We start from the raw sequence: 21,380 nt of genomic DNA, 5'->3' as shown, positions 1-21,380 counted from the left end.
TTGTGCCCTCCTGCCAACTCCTATCTCTATTTCTTCCCTCAGCAAAACTAGAGATGCCACTGAGAGATCAAATCATCCCATATCATCTTGTAACAAGTTGTTTTCTTTAATGTCTTAAAACATCTTTTCATACTTTTCAGATATATACAATAATTAAATATTCTAAAAGATATGTAATTTAAATAATAAATACCTTTATTTTGTAATTTAAACTTTTTATAATGCAAGTCAATTTTCACATTAGCTGATTGCTGTCTTTTGCATATCATCTTAAAAACTTAATTTTGGACAACATTCAAATTGAAGAAAATATTCCGTTGGATGCTTAGATTAGCTGACACAATTTGAAACTGCATGGCAAATTAATTTCAAAAGGTATTGTGGTTCATTTCCTTCTCCTACATTAGCCCTATTCAACATATATATATATACTGATCTGTATATCACTAGCGAATGAGCACTACCTGTAATTGCCCTTGTCGGTTAATAAAGTTGTATCGTATTCAGATATAACTTTACTGTATAAAATTTTTAAAATATTAGATGCAAAGCATGAAAATACCCCACATTATCAGACTACAAACAAATGGAATACATAGAAACAATACTATGCTATAAAGAGACATGGGATTCAGATAGTACTTACCTTTGTGTTGTCAGCTTCTCACAACAAAAATTAATGTTCAAACTGGTAACCAGTAGCCTTATCTACCATTAAACATGGCATCTAGCAGAGTATTTTTTTTAATCCTTTAAGTAGAAGAAAATTTGTGGATGCATATTTGATGCAACTGTTAACAATTGCTATTCCTAGCAGATTAATCCTTCTCAAACTATGATTCCCCCCCCCCACTTTACTCTTTTCATCTGTTTATGTACAATAGCTGCATTCTTGTAACCTGATTCTGTGTAAATAGTGTGAAACATACCGGTGTCGATGGTACATGTATGTGCTGAACATGTAGAATCAGCCGTCACATCAGATTTTATTTTTTGGGCTTGTGCAAAAGAAATTTCTTCACATCAATATATTCTGAAATGTGATTAAATAAGTGTATGCACACTGTGCTAAAATTATCAATCTAATGTTACACAATGAAAAAGAAAATTGTGATTAAGTAATTATTTCATTATGTATAGTTGTCCCGACAACTTCAAATAAATTAGTAGTTGTGTACTGCTACTGTTTTGTTTTGTGCAGTAATTGTCACTTGTATATGGTGATTACAGTGTGATAAAAGAATACAGACAGAAGGTGGGAACACTGAAGAGAAACCAACAGACAGAGAAGAAGAAAAATGCTCAGCTGCTTGAAGAGGCACGAAAGCGAGAGGACACTTTCACAGATGATGCCTCTCAGCTCTCTGTAAGTATCATGACAAATCTTTCCCCATGCAGCTATTTCCTTGTTTATATACTGGCTAAAATCACTAGGAGAATGTTTGTAGCATTAATTTTAGATGTGCTGACCTATGTCTTCTAAAAACTGCCTCAAAAAAGGATTAAAAATGTAAAAAGATTAAGAATATTTCTGAAATATAATGTGGAATCTGCTTGAAATATTTCTGTTTGATTAGAATGACATTACCATCTTTTTGATTAAAAAATTGTATGGTTGAATAGTCAGTGGCTAACATTACAAAATTGATACAGTGTGACCTGTAAACACAATGAATGTATACCTTCAGATACAGATCAAACAGAAAAATGAGCGTATAGAGGAACTAGAAGAAGCACTGAGGGAAAGCGTCCGAATAACAGCTCAGCGTGAAATGGATATGGCAGAACTGCAAGCACAGATTGATGCCTCTAAAACTGCTGTAAGTCTTTTTCACATAGATTTATTCTTTTATTTCCCTGTATGTTTAAGGTTGCAAAAGTGTTTTAACTATTTTATTATTATTAAATTATTTTCATGTCAGTTATGATCTGTGACATTTAGATTTACAGTTTATCTGGTGGGTCTCCTTCCCTCTCTCTCACACACACTTTCTTGGTTTTTAAAGATGCCCTAATCGATTGTAGATGATCCAAATATCTGCTTGATGTTTACGCTCCAAATGCTTTTGTTTGGGCTCTTGAGGAAAAAAAGATTGTTTGACATCTGCTTTTTAATACAGATGGAAGAAATGAGGAAGGAAGTAGAAGCAATGCAGGCTTCATCTAGAGACTACAGTAGTAAACTGGCAACACTGACTCGTCAGTTGGAGGACCGTGATAACAAGCTTCGTCGCATGAGTGCAGAAAGACAAAAACATCTAGAGGAAGTTTATGAGATGAAGTGAGTGATACAGTTATCATGATTAATGCTTGGTTTTTAGTGCATAGTATAAGTTTTGTGTTTCTGTTCATCATTTGTTCAAATAAAGAGATTTTAATTTACTAGATTTATACAATCAAATGTTTAACAATTTAAACATCAGTTTTAGAGACATAAATTTAAATTTTGAAAGTTTAATAATTATTATTGATTTTGTTGTTGCTTGTCTGTGTTCCATATTTCTGATATGTAACATAGTAATAATAATAAAAAAACCGTGCTATTTATTTAGTGGATACTTGTGCTTGTGAGGAGCGTGTTTTTAGCGCTTGAGACAAGAACGAGACATGGGCAACATACAAAGGATGGAAAGATAAACAATAGTACTGATGACTAATAAAAGACAAACACAGAAATATAGGAATCGGATGACAAAAACTTAGAGGGTGGGGGTTGAAGATGAACTAGCTTTGTGTGGACTGTTGTTAGTAGTAGTGTTCAAGGAAGAGGTGTGTTTTTAGTGTACATTTAAAGGATTTAATGGTAGGTAAGTGACAGATATGGTTCCATTGTTTTGCTGCACAGTAACTAAAAATCCTGTGACTATATGTTGTTCTGGTGATTTTCTTATCTTCTTATTTTCCATACTTTCTATAATTCTTGTTGCATAAGATCATTTATTTGGCAGCAGTTTTGTCATATTAAACACACTTGAACCACTGTCTTTACAGACAAGAAGCTGTGCAGGCAGCCATTAGTGAGAAAGATGCCACAATTGCTCTCCTGGAGATGACCAGCACGAAGAAGCAGCGTAACCTGGAAGAGATTGAACGCTTGACCCATGAAAAACACAGCCTGCAGAGCAACTTGAGAGAAGTGGTGAGTTGAGTAGTTCATGCTTTGATGACTATCTTAAACAGTTTATAGGAGACTTTATAATTGCTTTATTTGTTTGTGTGTTATAGTTTCATTCTCATTTACATTTATTTGGGAGGTCATTATTTGAACCCATCTTCTTTGCTCCACAAACTCTTGTCCTTTGCACCACCACCACCACCACCAAAAGCAATTTACTACGTCTCACCGTTTTTTCACTTTCTTTGTAATGAGATTTTCTACAGTTAAGATGATGAACTGCATTTTTATCTTCAGACTCAAAACTTGATGAAGCTCAGGGAATCTGCTAAAGACAAGGGAGGAAATTCCAGTAGCAGCAGCAGTAGCAGCAGTAAGGGCAAGAAGACGGTAGCCCAGCGGTTACGCAATGCTCCCCCAGAACAGGTAGATCATTACATCCTCACTGCACATGACCCTTCACTGATGGACTCTTAGCATCTATAGCTGTGCTACCCTAAAATGTCACTAGTAACCATGGTAATGTAAGTTGTATCTGTGACAGAGGTTGTAGGCGCAAAAAAAAAATTGATAATGTTGCTGTTCATTAGTTTTGTTTTCTTAATCACGTAGGATGCTAGCAATGACATTTTAATCAATTACTCGCTGGTAAATGAAAAAGACACCAAAGAAATCATCAAATTATTACTTTACAAAACAGGAGAGGGTAGTCTTCATTTCTTTTAGGTAGAAATAGGAAAATGTAGAGATGTGTGATAAAGTGTTTGTCTGGTCGATCAGTACTAATTATTCAGCAAATGCTGCAGTGCTACTAGGACTTGCCTTTCGACCCCTGACAATAAAAATGTTGGGAAGACATCTACTAGTCAAAAGATGCCAGGGCATTAGCATGTTGTTTTTAAGTTACCTGTTTGATATTTTATTTGCAACTTGTGTTCTGTAGAATCTGTGAAGGCTTTTTACCCTAGAGTCAGAGGGTCTGAAGCCATAAAACAATCGCAAGAAGAAAATCTCCACATAATACAGATTGTTCCATAAATATTTTTATGACATAATAAAAAAAGCAGGGATGTTGAATGTAATTTCCCAGTATTTTTGTATTGTTGTGGTTTCTGTGATGAAACTTTTGTTAATTTTTTGGTGTTATATGGCATTGATGTATAATTATCTCCCTTTATCAGTTAAAGTGTAAATGTTTGTTATATCAACTGTGTTATTGTTTATCTTTCACTATTATTTGATTAGACTGTATTTGCTCCCATCACTGTCATTGTCATTGTTACTATAGATTGGATGTATTCTTTTCTTTTTACCATTATCATCTGAGCTGACTGATCAAAGGAAGTGGAAGGCTAGTTTCTAGAATGCTGAATGTCTTGACTCCAGCATAGAAATCAACACAGCCTGCAGCTTAGTGTATATCTGTTGCCTAGGGACATTTGCAGACATGGTAGGATGATAATACTGCAACATAGCAGCAATTCACAGATTTAAAAATATATTGGTTGAAGATTTCATGTGACGTTTAATGTGATGTGTAGTTTTATTATATATATACACACACAAGCCTATGAGATAGGTTTCTGACTTTGGGTTATTAGGCTAGTACCATTTCGCTAGTGTGCTTTGCTTTAGAGCAGAAGGCTATGAGGGTAATTGTGATTATAATAATTATAGTATTTGTAAAGCACCGCCTCTTCCAAGAGTTCTTCAAGGTGCATGTGTACAAGAACTCGTTCATGCTCATGAAGAATCCTTCCAGCAGCGCATAGAAACATGTCAGGGAAGGATGGAAAAGTGCATTAGACTCGAGAGAGATTACTGTGAAGAGGAAACCATGTAGTTTGTTTGGCATTGAAATAAATTTTTTGTGACACCAGTCCCATTACTATTAAGACACTTTGGATAACTACTCACCTCCTGACCTCCTCCTCTCCCTCCAGTTGTGTGTTCCGCAAGATTTGTGCATGAGGGTCTAGCTGGCAAAATGTGCTTGCCACACACATGAGCTAAATTCCATGCATGTTGAGTAGCAGTAGGGTTTAACTGGAAAAATGTGCTCACCACAGACTATGTTGTACTCCTGCATAAAACAGAGTAATAGATTGGATATTAACACAAGCAGGGATGGCAGGGGCATGTAGTTGGCAATATGCAGTTATTGTCACACATACGCTTCTTATCCAGATGTACATCATCTACAAGACCAAGTTTGCTTACTATTTCATGTAGAGTCTCCATGGGTAAATCTTAGTTTGAAAAACTCCAGTGCTTTTGCTATTTTCAGTATTTACTGGAGTCAGAACAAGGAGACTAACAAAAATTTCCCTCTCAATTTTTTTTACCTCTGAGAAACAGTTGACATGTATTTTTCAAGTGTAAGCTATTTGTACTTTTCGGAAATTTCCCGTGAAGTTTGCTACAACATGTTACTTCAGCCTACTGTTAAGTACAATCACTTATCTGTCTTAACACATACCCAAAGAAAAATATTCATTTTTTCCCCTAATGTTCTGGCATTTATATTTTTCATGACATCTAGTTTGTCAGCAGCTAAGGACTGCAGTGCCATACAAATACTTACTAGGGTAATGTACTTGGAAAATATTTTGTTTATTATAATCTTCATTTTAACCATGGCTTGTTTTTCTGGCAGTCAAATGTATTGCTATCAAGCATATCTGCAGACATAAACATTACCTTATTTGTAATATGTTTCTATTTCTGTGCAAATGTGATACTTTGTCAAGGCTACTTTTAGCTTTTTTTGTATTATTTTAGTATATTTTAAAAGTTTTTGCCAGACACATATGACATTATTTTCAGATGGCTACTTCTGCAGTTTTAGTTTGCAAGAGCATGTGCTTTTCCAGCTGGGGCTATATGTTCCTTATTCTCAAAAATACCAAATATTGCATTTAAACATTGCTTATACTTTTGTGGTAAATGTGATATATTATATGTGTTGTGCTTTGTATGTATGTGTTATGTGCATTTTGTGAAAACGGAAATGCTGAAAAGTTTTTAATAAAAAAGGTTTGTCTCTCTTATCACCATTTATTTTTCAAGGAAGTATCCGTTTTCTCTAAAAGACTTTTGTTTTTATCAGTATTGATCCAGAACTGGTTCTTGAGTAAGAACTACCAGTTACATAATCTTTCTTTCCTTCTCCTCCTTGCCCCCACCCATCACCCAGCAAGTCTTAAATTGTGCTGGCCGCTGGTCACATGAGAGGTTTCCATTGATGTCCAGTAAGAAGCAGTTTCCTGTAGTCTTCTGTGGTAAAAAGATTGCCTTTTGATGTCATTCTGCCAGCTTGAGCACAGTGGATATTTTGGATCTTTCCCGGCCTACATAACACTTTTTGCAATAACCCATGAATATTTTGTGTTTGGAGACAAATTCACATACGGAAAAGACGGGCTGTGCACTTGAACAAAACCACAGAGTGGAATTTGACTTTAGAATGGGAGAAGGTACTAAATTGTTACTACGTAAGCATCCAAGACCATTTACTTGAAAGTATTCCAACATCTGACACCTGGAAATTAGCTACATATAGAGTTTACAATTAAGGACCATGTTAATTTGACTAATTTTAGAATTACTTGCATGCCATTTCCGTACTGCATGTACTACAATATTATAAAGCTGTCAGCTTCAGAAAAAAAAGCAAAACCAGATTTAACCATGCAACGACGTGCATTAACATATTTCTTTACATATTTAGAGTGATGTTTCCTGTCAATCTACAAAGAAAACTTATTTCTGGAAGAATTTCCAGGAGCACAGCAGACATAGTCTGGCTACATGTTTCTATGTTAGTCTGTTTTCTTCATCTGCATTTACCATCTCCAAAGGTAAAGTGTGTGGGCTTTATTTTATTAATTTTTGTTAGCCAACATTTTCCTGTTGTACTTTCATAGTCATCCTTCCCTGTATCAGCTAGCAGATTCAGGTAGGGGGCATAATATTAACAGAGAAGGGTATACAGGGTATGGTCATCTTCTCCATGTGGGAATTTTGTGGGTTCTCATCATGTTTTTTTGTTACTAGTGTGTATTAGTAAATTTATGGTCTAAATGTTGAACTGCAGAATTTAAATTAACTTAAGCATATTTTTTGCATTAAAAAAATTTTTTTAAGCATAAAATCAACATTTTTAGAGCATGTGTGACAGTGTCACTAATTAGCTTCTAACTGATCCCTAACTCCCTAGTGTTTCATTCATGTATATCCATAGAAAATTTAATCCTTTAAAAAAATTTTGCACTTGTTGAGTTGTCCTCTATGACATGAAAGTTGTTTTAGTTACCTTTACCTATAAAGGTTTCTTGGGAAGATACATTTTCCTGATAAACCAACATTTTGTTATAATTGACTCCAGGCTTAATCTGTTATGCCATTCTGCACTGACAGTTCAAGATCTGAGCAGTAGTTGCAACTATCTTTTTGCTTTGAAAAAGAAAAGTCACGTATTTCTGTCTTACATTCACTTATCCTAATGCTGTAGCTTACCATTTATTAAACTGCATTCTCACCACATTCTTTGGCTGATATCACCTTGATCATAATAATAACATGCTTCTATTGTAACAAGCAAACATATCATCCATGCAAAAGAATTAAGCAGTCTTCCTTCAGATGAAAAATCGTAAACAGAAAAAAATTTTAACTGTGAATTGTATGGATATATTAGTGCACACTATGTATGCTAGAATGTTTTAAAAATGAGAAACTTCCAAGAAACCAGTTTACTTTTGTGCATTAATAAAAGAAAAAAAATGTTAGAGAGAAAACTGGTTCTACATAAACAGCCCAAACAAACATCACAGCAGTAGTAGTAGACTAGATGGTCTATAAGATAGCAGAACTATTTTCGCAAGATTACAATTGACACCTTTATGCATTGTTTTGTATAAAACTCTTGATATTAAAATTAATAATTTTCTGTATTTTTTAATTCATAAAACATTCTTCTATGATGGTGCTCAGGTGCAACTTTCATAGCTTGACATTTAAGTCTAAATTGATGTTTCTCATGTTTATCCAAAGCATTATACTAGGTTAAAATGTTTACTAGCATTCGAAAGCAGATATAAGCCAACGTGCATATACTTGTCTTACCGTTCAGGAACCATTAAGATCACACCTAGCAAGTCTTGGCTAATCTTACAGTCCACTGATAATGCTATTACAAGTTTTAGCTTGAAAGAGTTACCAACCATTTTTATTGTTTTATAAATTAAGCATGATACCCTGAATGAGAAAACTGATTTTTAAACCAACTGGAAATGAAAGGTGTGTTTGTGGCATTAAATGCCAGAGTTAAAGCCAAAAAATATTTTGGCACTTTTCAGTGAAATAAATGGATCAAGTTGTGCAAAAGGGACATCAAATGTCAGATGCTAGGAAAGATTATCTTAGACACTTTAGATTTTTGCAAAACATGATCTCCATTCGTCAGCTTAACGATAATGCGCAATTTTTGGCTATCTGGTGGGTAGAATTGTAGATATTGTACAGCTTGCTTAACTCTTTGGTGACCATAGAACTAGATGCTTTGTTCAGATTTGCTTGCTTTTATTGAAAACATTTGAAATAAGAATAATAAGCCCTATCATGCATGTCTGTCTGAAGTTGCTATATATATGTATCTGGTGTTGCCAGTCTCTATGTTTCAGTCAGATTTTGTTTTTTTCCATACACTATAGAGACTCACAAATAAATTAAACACCTTGCTTGTACTTCAATTTAAACATGTAATTTTTAACAGTACTTAGATTATTGAGTTACTATTCCTGGTCCTGTGCATCATTTGTATATACCTTTTGTAAAGAATTATAAAATTTGGTTATTTCTTAGGTTGGATTTGTTCTTGCATATTAAATGTTTCCATCATCTCTTTGCCATCTTTTTCTGGCCATCTCGTTTGTGGGCAAATTTGCATTTGCTAAAGGAATGAGTATGAAGTTTTAAAGATTGTGAATGTATTTATGCCATGGATGAATCCTGTGTGAACACCATGCAAGAAATTCAAAATGCTATTTTACATTTTTAAAATTATATATTCAGTACATTTTTAAAAGCAGATTTGGAGGAATTTGGGTTTGTTGGAGCAGGGGAAGTGTGTGTGGGATGTACATGCATAAGCATGCATGCAGGGCGTAGCAACCAGGGGGCAAGGGGGGTAGCACCCACATGAAAAAATACTGAAGAGGCAAGATTGTGAACATTTTTCACTGTCAGCAAGGAGTTTGCCCTCCAAAAGCCAAGCATCTTGCTATGCCAATGGCATGTTCACACACCTGTATGCATGGTGAGATTAGAGATGGATATAAATGAATGAGGAAGAGGAAATCGTGTGTGTGTGCGTGCACATGCATGTGCGGAGAAAAATATTTTCAATTAAATGTTATCTGTATTACTTGTATCTTCTATGTATCAACCATGAATTAAATTTTCATTTGTAAATTTTGTAAATCTTATATTCATAAAATATAACTGTGATTGTCTTTCATGGCCAAGAAGTTATTAAATCTACAATGTAATGTGGATTTTTAATTTGCTTGCATGCCAGAATATACTTGCCACAAATCTTCCAAAGAAACTACATGTACACTGTTTTATTGGAATCTGTTGCAAGCTTACAAATGTAAACAACAATCACAATGGAGGCTTCTTAACAAATCATGGATTTAACAGTTAAATAGAATTTGCCACTGCCTTTTATCAATTTTTTTTTCTTTTTCTCTGTACTGTAGCCATGTGCTAGTAGATTTTGTGCTGGTGTACAATTTTTAAGTACACAAATGTAGGGAACTGGTTAGAATCTGTGTTAAGTTGTTTATCTTTCATTTTCTGGTCCATTTTGGCATTCAATAAATCCTTTCAGACAAAATCTTTTTCTATCTTGATATGTCTTTTATTTCATCTTACCTACAATGGGTAAAATGTGATTGCAACATTCCTTTTGGCAGGAAATTAACAACCAAGTATGTGAATGATGTACATGCTTGCATCAGAGCTGGCACTATTTGTTCAGAATAGTTACTTTGAAAAATGTCCTTTTAATATCAGATGCTTTGTTTCATAAATGAATTCTAACACTAAAAATAAAACTATAAACCCATAAAAATGAAACATTCAAATCAGAACATTTTATCCACATAAGCCTCCCTGACCTTGGCATCAGCAAGTTCAGAGTTTTTACTTTTTCAGTTCAGAGATTTCTGTTCTGCAGTTGTTTTCTGTGTGTGTGTGTGTGTGTTGAAAGGGGGATTTGTGTGCATTTATGCTTAAGTTTTAAACCCTATATAGCCAGCTGAGAAAAGAGCAAATCTGCTTCTCTGTGGCTATAAAATGCACTAACGAACTTAGCTGTGACAATGTTTCTGTAGTAGAATTTATTTTTGTACACCCCTATTCGTAGCCCCAGTTTTTAATTTATCCTTAGTATTGTATGTACCCTTTCTATAACTTTTGCTTTGTGCTTAATGTTTTGTGCTGCCTTGTAATCAACCTTTTTGTGAGATGTCAGAGTGTGAAATGATGGTATGGATTTTAGAGCTTGCATCATCATTCATCATCACCTAATACTACAGTTTATCTTTTAAATTACAGTATTATTCTGTCATGTTTAAAACAATTGTTTCTTTGGTATTGTCATTTTGTTATTTTGGGAGGAGACGAGGAAGTGGCTCATCTTGTTAAGTTTGGCTTCATTTGTAAGCCATGATGATGATGATTACCTTCCAAGAGATCAGCATAAATATAATTTAAATAATATAATAAAAATTATACAGCCTTTGGTCGGTCAGAATGCGTAGACCATTCGTATAGCAGGACTGTTTGTTTCTCTAGTCCTCTGTGTGTGAGTGTAGGTACAAATTTTGCAAGTCAAGAGTTAAGATTCTGCGATAGCTTTTAGGGTCATCGTTCAAAGTCAGGTTCATTTGTAATTTGTCTCAGCAGTAGAAAATATGTTAGAGCTGCAAAAGATTAAGGGTTCTATGGGATTCAATTTAGCAGACTTACACTGAACAACACCAAGCAGCATATGTGGAGGTTAACACATTTATTCCATCAGCTAATGCAAAATATAACTGCAGTGTCAAAGAAAGTTGAAAGTTGCCTTCCTCATTCACTTTTCAGGAAGTTCCACCAAACTTCTAAGTATGTATATGTTTGTAAAATGAACTAATGTTTTTGCTGTGTACTATTCCAGCATCAATAGACGCAAGTGTGCAAAGCACAGATCAGTTCTAGCAGTTTGCAATAGCAAGTGAAGTAGATGGGAAAATTATCATGCCATCAAAGATTCCAGAAATAACTTCTCTACAAAAGTTTTATTTATTTTTATTTTATTTCGGGTCATTAGGGGGTGAGGTGTTAGAGACCTCACTTTTATCAGGGCCAGCTTTGTGTGGGTGTGGTGCTGCCTTACCTTCCCCAACGCTCTATGGAGTCAGGTACCCATTCCCACCAGCAGGATTGACTAATCAGGCATTGAACCAGCACACTCTTAGTTTGGATGCCAGGGCTCTAACCACTCAGCTATCCACTTCCCCTTATTTTAACCTCCACCAAAGATATAAACCCCATGCTGTGCTGTTGGGAAGGTGCTGTAGCCAGTCAGTTATTGTGCTCAACTTTGGAGCAAAAAAAGTCGCCCATCCTAGCTTCACCTGGGCTGTCAAAACTCTACATGTCCACCCAGCATATAGAGATGTGTCCACCCAGCATATAGAGATGAATTTGTAAGGGAAGGATTGGTAAAAGGAGAGGATTTGTATACTAATCCTAACCCTGTGGTCAAGCCACAAGACCAAGATACTGCTGATAATATACAAGTAGTCTACACATTAAAAACTATCTTCTAGTACCAGTTTATCTGTAGCTCCTGACCCAATCAAGTATCCTCTAGTTCTCTTTCTCTCTCACCACACACACACAAGTGTGTATGTAGAGCTAAATTGAGTGTAAACTAAAGCTAAAGAGTGTAAAATTTTAATCTGAAATGCTGCAGAGAGTTGCGTTGTGTAATTTCTGCCTTGAGGTATGGCTTTTTCTGGATTCCTCCAACTTAGGTGTTCACATTGGTTACCATTTTCTAAAACTCCATCTTAAGTCATGTTCCAAAAATAGATATTTTGTGTACATGTTCACCTTCTACAAATCATTATCAACACAAGATGCATTCATACAATAAGGATACAATGACACTGGAACAATCAGCTTTGAGAACTTATAAGGACCAACAAGAATTAATAAAGACAGCGATGAAAAACGTGCATTTTAAAGACCTACCTGAATGGTTTGTATTTTGGGCAGATATCGGTAGATACAGGTGATATAAACCTAGCCTGCAATTTTCAGCCTCCAAATCCCATCCGTTAATGGATTATCCGCTACCTAAGTACGCGATTCGCACCAGTGATCAACGAGCGCCGCTAACAGTGTACTACGTCACGTTGGTACATCATTCACAACATTGCCTGCAGTCGACACCAATCACAGCGACAGTTGGGATTATTCGGAATTGAAAGTCTGCATCTATCGTGCTAAGTAAAAGTTTTCACGAAAAATGCAGACTGACAGCGTCCGAATAATTCGAACTGTTGCTGTGATTGGTGTTGACTGCAGGCCATGTTGTGAATGATGTACCAACGTGACGTAATACACTGTGTGACGTTGACTGCAGGCAATGTTATAAATGATGTACCAACGTGACGTAGTACACTGCTAGCGGCGCTCGTTGATCGCAGGTACGAATCGTATCGGATAATTAACGGATAGGTTTTGAAGGTTGAAATTTACGTTAGGTTTATATCGCCTATATCTACTGATATGTGGAAAAAAACACAAACCGTTCAGGTTGGTCTTAAAGTGAAAAGGGATATTGTAAAATTACAGTGTGGCAATACCAACCTGTTATAGTCAACACAATTTAAAAACAATTCAGGAGTGACTACAGTTTTAGTATTTTGTGACTGACTGTAAACAAGTGGTAGAACCCCACTGACATCGATGTACCAGTTTGAGAGTTTGGTAAAAAGTGGGCCATTAACGGTCATGGCAGTCACAGCCTAAGTCTTCTTGAAACAGTCAAACGATGTAAGCTGGTCTTTGGCCATGTCACCCAGCACAACACCTTGTAGAAAACTATCCTTCAAGCCACCTAGGAGGGTAGTCGACGCCGCTTTGGCCAGAGGAACAACTGGCTTACGAAAGTCAAAGACTGGACTGGTCGTCTGCACAGGACCTGCTATCACCCACAATAGACAAGAGTGGCGGACCCTGTCTATCCACTGTCTATGTGCTCCCTCTAACAGGTTCCAGTCAAGGGATGACTGCCTTGAGTCCCAGCACACTTAACTAAGTCACCATGGTGGCCCTTTTCTGAAACCTGTTCTTCGTGTAACTATCTTTTGAAAAGAGTGTCATGTACATAGGAAGCTAAGCTTGCAGTCTGCTGAAAAATAATTTAACTATGTGCCTAGTTTCAGAAGTATGCTTTCATTGTTTTGCAGATGTTTGTCTGTCCATGGTGGTTTCAGATTTTGTATCACTGATGTTTTATTGCTGAAAACTGACTTGTGTTGTTGAGTGGTGTTATGTGGCCTTCAGATATACCTGGTGTGAATAATTGGCATGTCTAGTATTGCTAAGTGGTGTTATGTGACCTGCAGTTATACCTGGTGTGAAATCCTCCTGTCTGGTTTGATTCCTCTTCCTACTTGGTTGTTAATTTGCAGCTTTTTCTGTTTTGGATGGTAGCATGTCTGGCACTCACTAATCATATTAAGTTGCTTTTTAGTTGGTGTTCTAGGTTGTGCAGTTGATGCCTTTGCATCCTAAATGCAGGATTTAAATATTTTGGCAAAGTTTTTAAGCTGGTCAAGTGTTGTATGAACATACAACCAGCTGTAATATATATATTCCTCCATAAATCTCCATCTGATTTTTTAATGCATTTCATTTCTATGCAGGATCAAATCAATTTACTGGTTCAAATCACTGGTTACTGATGTACAAACTATACTAAAACATGAAAGTACTCAAAAAATTAAAACCTGTCTGAACTTGTATAAACCTTGTAGTACACACCCAGCTGATATAAAAAGACATTTCAGAACCTGTAAATCTCATATATGGGATGTGTTTAACGTGTGGTCTTTGGGCTTCAGGTTTAAAGTTACAAATAGTTGGTGGACTAAAATATACTTGATTGCAGGTAACCTTTGAATCTTAAGGCATAAAAATGTGTTTGTGTTATCTTGTGCATTTTCTGGACAGGATTCCACATTACTTTCCAGATTTCCAAAGGGATCTGTGACATAAAAATGGTTGGGAAATTCATTTTTGTTGGTTAATTCTGAGGCCATCTGTGGCTAAAAGCTTACATCACTGCTGCTTGCAAGCACTGACATCTTTGTGCTTGTTACTTGCCTCTTTTGCAACAAGCTGATTTTTAATCCTTCAGTAAACTGCACACTTCAGTTAAGCAGAACATTAGAAAAAATGTGAAGAATGGCATTGCATAGCCAATACAGAAGAATAAGGAAATAGGATGTTACATTTAAGCAGATTGATGGCTCTGAGAAACTAAACATTCAACTGAAGTTAATTATTTAAAATTAACTTAAATAAATCTAGAAATGTTTTACAGAAAGCAAAAGAAAAAAGGTTTTAAAACTCTTGAAAGAAAGCCAGAGATAAGGAAACAGATCAGTGATTTAATTCTTAGCTGTTGCCATAGAAATAAAAAATAGACTAAAGAAGACCCAAGCATAACTTTGAATTCACTGTCCACACGATATTTGATAGCAGTTCTTTCTTCTTTTATGAAGCGGACAGTTCAATGATCATTATTTGATCTTAAAAGTCTGCTGGTGAAATTGTTTTTGCTAGTAAGTGGGTAGAGATACTATTTTCTCAAATCTGGATGCATATCCCATGACTGCTCGCATTACCATGCATAGAAAGAAGTCAGCAATACAGACAGCAGGGTTGCATATGAACACACATTGTCAAGACTACAATCAGAAGGAAAGAGTATGCTAATTAGATATGTCTGTGGGAAATGTGACCTCACGAATGCGACTTTTTTTCTAAGGAAGTTAGTGTCTGTAGGTGTGTATTTTGAGAATGGAAAGGAGGGGTAGGAACAGTCACCACAATTTAGGGAGTATTGCGCTTATATTCAGTCATTTAAAAAAAATTGCACCCCACTAGGCCTTTACACACTACATCCGGGGTATGACTACCTGCTATGCAATGTGTCACTGGGCAGTGACCAAAGGCAGAAAAAGGTCTCTGGTCAAAAGCCGAAGCCAGAACATCTTCAGATGTGGATTACATAAGCGAACCCTTGGCCTTATCAGCAAAGCACCATTAGTACACAGAAACTTAACAATTCAAACCCATGTCAAGATGTGAGAAATTAAAAGGTCCAAATTAGCGCCTGGATATGGCATCTGCTGTAGCCATGACACACGTGCCGCCAACTGTGTGCACTGCCGACAGGTTCTGCGCGTGATCCGCAAGCTGGAGCACAGCAAGAAGCGCCTGCACACGCTGGTGGAGAAGCTGGAGGCCGTCTGCAGCGACACCGACCCCACTCTGCTGCAAGGAGTGCCTTCTCCCGTGCTCGGCCCTTCAGTGGATTTCGCCAACCTGAGGTCCCAGTCTCTAGAGCAGGTCAGTTCTCATTAACTGGTGTAATACTTCTAATAAATAATCGTCAAGTATAGTTGGCGGTCATCTGGGCTGAGGCTGGATATCCACAGGAACGGGTGTGTGTGTTAAAATAAAGTGCGTGAGAGAGAGAGAGAAAAGAATAAGTGATGGCTCAACGGTTAGTGTTTGTCAGCAAGGACTGGGTGCATATCTATATCTAGACTTCAATAGGTGACCATCAGTACTTTGTATTAGCCAAGAAGAAGAGTGCTAGGCTAGTGTTGGAAGGACAAGAGATTAGACGACCATCAGTCCGCATCAATTAAACCCGACTGAAGAAAGATTGTTGTGATTGCTAGACCAGCACCTTGTATTGGTGTAGCTTTGCGGTCTCCTGTAAGAAGGGCATCCACAATCCTGGGGCCGTAGTTATGAAACGAGGGTACCCTGATGCCCTGGAGCAACATGGGAAAGTCAGGGACCAGCATCTCGTTTCCGAAGTTATAAAGCGGTGTCCAGACCCCACCGGTTGTTTTACTAATGGAGTCGTAGTTATAAACAGTGTTGTCCATAGGAATGGGAATCCCATGGGAAACGTCCCATGGGATGGGATGGGATGGGACAGCACACATTTGTATTTCCCATGGTAGTCGATACTTGATATTGCAAAATAAATTTACTGTTATTTCATTCATCAAGGATTTAAATCTTTCCTCTGAATCATCTATTGTATGTGAAGTAGCAGGAATTATAGAACAAAAGCCGAAAAGTGGTTTTCAGTGTTGTCCATAGGATTGTTAATACCATGGGAATCCCATGGGAAACATCCCGTGGGATGGGACGGGATGGGACAGGCATAAATTGCCATGGGATGGGATGGGACGGGATAGAAAAATATGTCCCATGGACAACCCTGGTTATAAAGCAGGGGTTCATGGGCCATATTCTAAGAAACACGAAGCTGGATGTTGCTGTATAACTAGGGAAAGCAGAGTTGCCCATTTTGCTCTGGGGAAACTACTAACTCTCGCTTCACAACTACGGTCCCAGAATTCCCCTAAAGAGCTTTATGCCATGCTGCATGAGAACACCAGCTATATCCCGTTCCTTAAGTACAGAGGTGTGACAGGGGAAAAAAAGGATAAAAATATAGAACAAGAGAAACAAAACTGGTCACGTGATCTAGCGATGACGCATTGAAAGGCGTTTTGCAGATTAGCACTTGACTGTTGTCGTCTGCAGCTGCTGTTGGAGGCGTTGAGATCGGAGGATGAGTGCCGCTCACTGCAAGGCCGGGCCAACTTCCTGTTGCAGCGCCTGGGGACACGCGCGCCGGAGCTGCTGCAGGCCTTCCTCGCCATCCTCGACTCGTCCGACACGGACAGCTGCACGAGTTGTCAAAGCAACTGATCCCGTGATCACACGGTGGCTGGCGAGATTTTTAAATTGGATAATATATATATAACATGTTATCTTTTTGCTCTGTGGTGTCATGTACAACCTATTGTTCTCTTATGTCTCTGGTCTTTCGTCATGTACCTGCTGTTGTTGATTTGAAAGATGGCGTGTTATGCTGGATCGATTCAAAGTACTTGTATTTCTGTTGATACATTACATCAAAAGGCTACAAACACTTAAAGTATAGATGTTTACTGCGCCATTCCTTCTCGACGTTAAGGTTACATCTCCTCTTAAAACCTCGCACTTTGTTTTGAGGAAAGGAGGGTAGAAAAATTCTGTCTGCAACGAACACCTGATATATCATTCACAGACACCAAACCAGGTTTTTGTTCCAGATGGTCTGGCGAGTTTTTGACCTAACATCTCACTTAAATCAGGACATGTGATCCTGGATTAATTGCCAATAAAAATAAAAAAAAGAACTGTTTAAACAATGCTAAGCATCGCGAAAAAGAAAGAAAGGGAGGTTGGGTGGCAAACCCTCTTTGAAATCTGACTTTCAATCTTTTATGAAAATTGGCATTCCTGGCGTCAGCAAGACTGCTGCAGCAGCTGTCGTGTCCAAAAGAGAGAATGAGACATGATCTAGTTCCATTTGTTTGTCGACAAAGTTCTCTCTGAGCAAAATTACACAGGTGCACTAATTGTCTAGTCCAGTAAGGACTCTGCTGACTTCGTCTGCTCAACCAGTGGTGATGGGCACATTGAACACCTAACGCGAACATCAGCGTGGAAGAAGAGGGATGTGCAATTACTTATAGTTACCTCCAGTGCCCTGGACATGGCAACTACTTACCATCATGGCTCCATCACCAGGCTATCGGAGCTTTACTTGTACCTTCTCGCGCCTTTAAAGTGAGCCTTTAAACTTTTGCGCCGCCGGACAGTTAAAGACCATCTCAGGACAAAAGTTAGGTTTTTGTAGTTGCTGGTCATTTTCTGTTAGAGATCTCCATTGCTTCCTCAATCCGTTGCAGAGATCGCTTTGCGAGATGTGCATCATGCACCGAGATGTTTTCTCACTGCTGACTGATGATTCTGTCAACTTCATATCCATCATTTTACACGATTCTGTTCCGTTTATATTCTAGGTAGAATCTGCTAATTCAAGTTTTAAGCGAGTTTCGAACTAGCTTCCATGCTTATTCTTTTTGTTGCTAATTTAGGTTCTGTTCATAGAAATAATGTCTGCCTCACTCCCCTCCCAAGTATCTCTCTTTCACGCACTTACACACACAATCCTCTCCTTATCTTCTTAATAAATTTTTGTTGGATTTTTTAATATATATATATACAAATGCAAATTTAGTATTACAGCATTTTCTGGGTTTTTTTAAGCCTTTCGTCGCTTATCTGTTCAACGACAGCAGAAATAGAAAAATTGTGATTGATTTAAAGTACTGATTCGTCAAATAATCAGTTATATAGTAGAAAGTGTATATATATATTATTTCTCTGTTTTCTAACTGATCGAAATCTTGACTTGGGTGGATAAATGCCTCTTGTCTTGTTCTCACCTACGATGACGAGGGTGAGGTTTCAGTCCGACGTGGATATGTTTGTTTTCCATTGCACTTTTTTGTTCTGACACAACCAAACTTCTATCCCAGATGTAGTTTCCCAATGTATGCTGTACATGATGTAAAAATGGTACTATTTTAATTTTGTCTTGTATTTTCAATGAGGTAAGGTTAATTAAATGGCAGTTTTATGCATGTATGTGCACGTGCGTTTGTGTGTGTGTGTGAGAGAGAGAGAGAGCGTTCTCTACTCATTTGTACATGTGAGTGAGACTTTGCGTGTGCATCTGCGTATGTATGTGTGTATGTATGCGTGGAGGAAGAGAGAGAGGGAGAGATGGTTCTTTCCGCAAGTGAAGAACGATTTATGTCTCTACTCATATCTACCACACGAGATCGCAAGAAGCAGTTAGTGTTGCCATGACACTCGATACAAGCAGCAACGTTTACCACGTCCTCGCTCTGTAACCGTTTCCCTGTCAACTTGTCCATGAACCCACCTACCTAAGTAGACAGAATGTACAAAGGGAATGAGTTCGCTGTCACATATTTCCAAAGACTTCTTGCAAATGAAGACGTTGCCATAGTTACCACGTGGCTTGGTTCTTGACGGCACCACGCGATGTAATTGCTTTGTGCAGCGACATCGTAGTATCGTGGGTTTTTGTTTTCCTGCAAGGGTAGAATACGTCTGGTAGCTACTGTTTTGTAGATATATCATGAGGTTGTATGGTTCAGTAATGCCTTATAATGTTATTGTACTCATTGCTGGAAACCAGTAGAGTACATTACTGGAATATAGTAGAGTGACAGTGACCTATACTGTACATTCAGTGCCGTGATAGCCTGGTACTAATCTCTTTATTGCATAATGCGCTCTTGTTAGGTTTAGTAACCATTTTTTCTGTACTGTACAGCAATTCCTTGAGAATGATCTCGATTTGTATGCTGATTTAAAATTTTTGAAATATAGTTGTGACAATAGTATTGATTTGTGCAAAGTTAATGTGATGTTGGCCCATGTTATTGAAATGTTACTGATGGCCCATGTTATAGTTTAATGTTGGTCATTTTATTGATAATGTGATTATGATTGCCTATATACTGATAGTGCGTATCGCATGTGTCATCGTGACTGGTTGCAGCATAGCTTGATGTGGCGTGATTCAAAAACCTAAGGTAGGACCCCCCAAAAAAATATACTTAAGGATTTCATAGTGGCTGATCTTGGCTAGAGCTGAGGCTTCTCACAAAAAGTTGGTGGCAAATGTTTACAATCCTGTCATAACCGGTGTTAGTGAGGAACAGGTCAAGTAGTGACAAAAAACGGAAGTCACAGCGCATCAGGTCTGCGCAGCTATACTGCTCAAGACATTTTGCCTCGTCCTCACGATCGCCGGTGTACAAGAAGCATTCGGTGTGTGCCAGCCCATCTTTCGACAAAGTTACAAGCGATGGCGGTGTCAGGCAAAGCAGAAAGTTTCCAGAATATCCTGGCATGTGAGGGAAATGCTGCCATTTGCCGAATCTCATCGATCTGAACAGTATTATTGATATAATATTTCCTAACCCTCCTCCCGGTGATAGCGTACAAAACTCACATCCATCTTATAAAAGTAAACCTCTTTGATCTTCAGAAACTGTTGTTTTAAACAAACAGCCACCGTTTTTAAATTACTGTAATAATCGTGTTTAAGAAAAGGTTGTATAAAACGATCCTTTTCATTCTAGATAACGACAGAACAGCAGCGATCCAACCTTTTTTCCAATGTAGCATTAGTGTAATAATTAGTGGAAGTAAATCAAAGCAGTTTAGTGCCACAGCGTTTGCTAAGTTAAACTTAGAGCGAGAGTTGATGGTGGTGATAAGATGGTGATAAGAGATGACTTGTTAAGCACAATGTCTTTTACCTGCACAACTTACCTTTCTGGCTAAAACTTGTTTCTGTCCATGAAAGTAACGATTCCTTTACCTTCTACGGGTCACTTACAAGGTAAATTTACCTGCCAGAGTTTGTAACGTGCTTGTTTTCAAATGTGTTATAAGAGAGTGTAGAAAGTTTAAAACAAAGTTTGGAAGAAAAACTGTATTTCGAGTCAATTTATAGTATGAGACTGGTCAAATGTATGTTTGTGTGAGCGCGCGCGTGTGTGTTTCTGTGTGTGCATGTGTGTGTGTGTGTGTGTGCATCTGGAATACGAGAAGCTAGTATATGCAGGTGGCATGGAGGGGGGTCAGTATCTGAAATTAAAAACTCATGCATATACCTACAGTTCGGTAATGACCACGGATATCTGTTATGTAAACTGTCATTCTTGTACAGACTGTAGCTCTCAGTCTCCTGAACAGAAGAGCTCCGTGTTCACAGCATCTGTACCGCCAGAAACATTTGATCTGATGGCGGTGTCAATCTTGTCTTTGCAACGACCAGTGTCCCAACTGTTATAAGTCTAGTCTGGGGAGGGATGGGCCAAGTTTTGCTTCTGATGACAGAGTCAAAGCTCAGTGAAAGATACTATTTCAAAACCTTAATGAGAATACCTCGCTTTCATTTTCGCAAACAGCACTATTTGTTCACAGAAAGAAGTAATCGTGACGTGGT

At 37.6% G+C, this 21,380-nt stretch overlaps 1 protein-coding gene across 1 annotated transcript in view; it reads left to right on the top strand.

The window, feature by feature from the left end:
• The window catches only part of LOC112572775 (ELKS/Rab6-interacting/CAST family member 1-like), a 38,393-nt gene extending 19,474 nt beyond the window's left edge, over nucleotides 1-18,919 (top strand). Inside the window, exons 12-18 of the mRNA XM_025252645.1 lie at nucleotides 1,231-1,366; nucleotides 1,689-1,820; nucleotides 2,121-2,281; nucleotides 2,992-3,139; nucleotides 3,413-3,541; nucleotides 15,644-15,817; nucleotides 17,039-18,919. Coding sequence (XP_025108430.1) covers nucleotides 1,231-1,366; nucleotides 1,689-1,820; nucleotides 2,121-2,281; nucleotides 2,992-3,139; nucleotides 3,413-3,541; nucleotides 15,644-15,817; nucleotides 17,039-17,206 — 1,048 coding nt within the window. The 3' untranslated portion in view covers nucleotides 17,207-18,919. The remainder of the gene's footprint in view (nucleotides 1-1,230; nucleotides 1,367-1,688; nucleotides 1,821-2,120; nucleotides 2,282-2,991; nucleotides 3,140-3,412; nucleotides 3,542-15,643; nucleotides 15,818-17,038) is intronic.
• The last annotated feature ends 2,461 nt before the right edge of the window (nucleotides 18,920-21,380 follow it).

Source organism: Pomacea canaliculata, linkage group LG9 (assembly GCF_003073045.1).
Source record: "Pomacea canaliculata isolate SZHN2017 linkage group LG9, ASM307304v1, whole genome shotgun sequence".
NCBI classification, from domain to species: Eukaryota; Metazoa; Mollusca; class Gastropoda; order Architaenioglossa; family Ampullariidae; genus Pomacea; species Pomacea canaliculata.
Note: the sequence above shows the minus strand (reverse complement) of the source record. Positions and strands in the feature narration are given on the sequence as shown.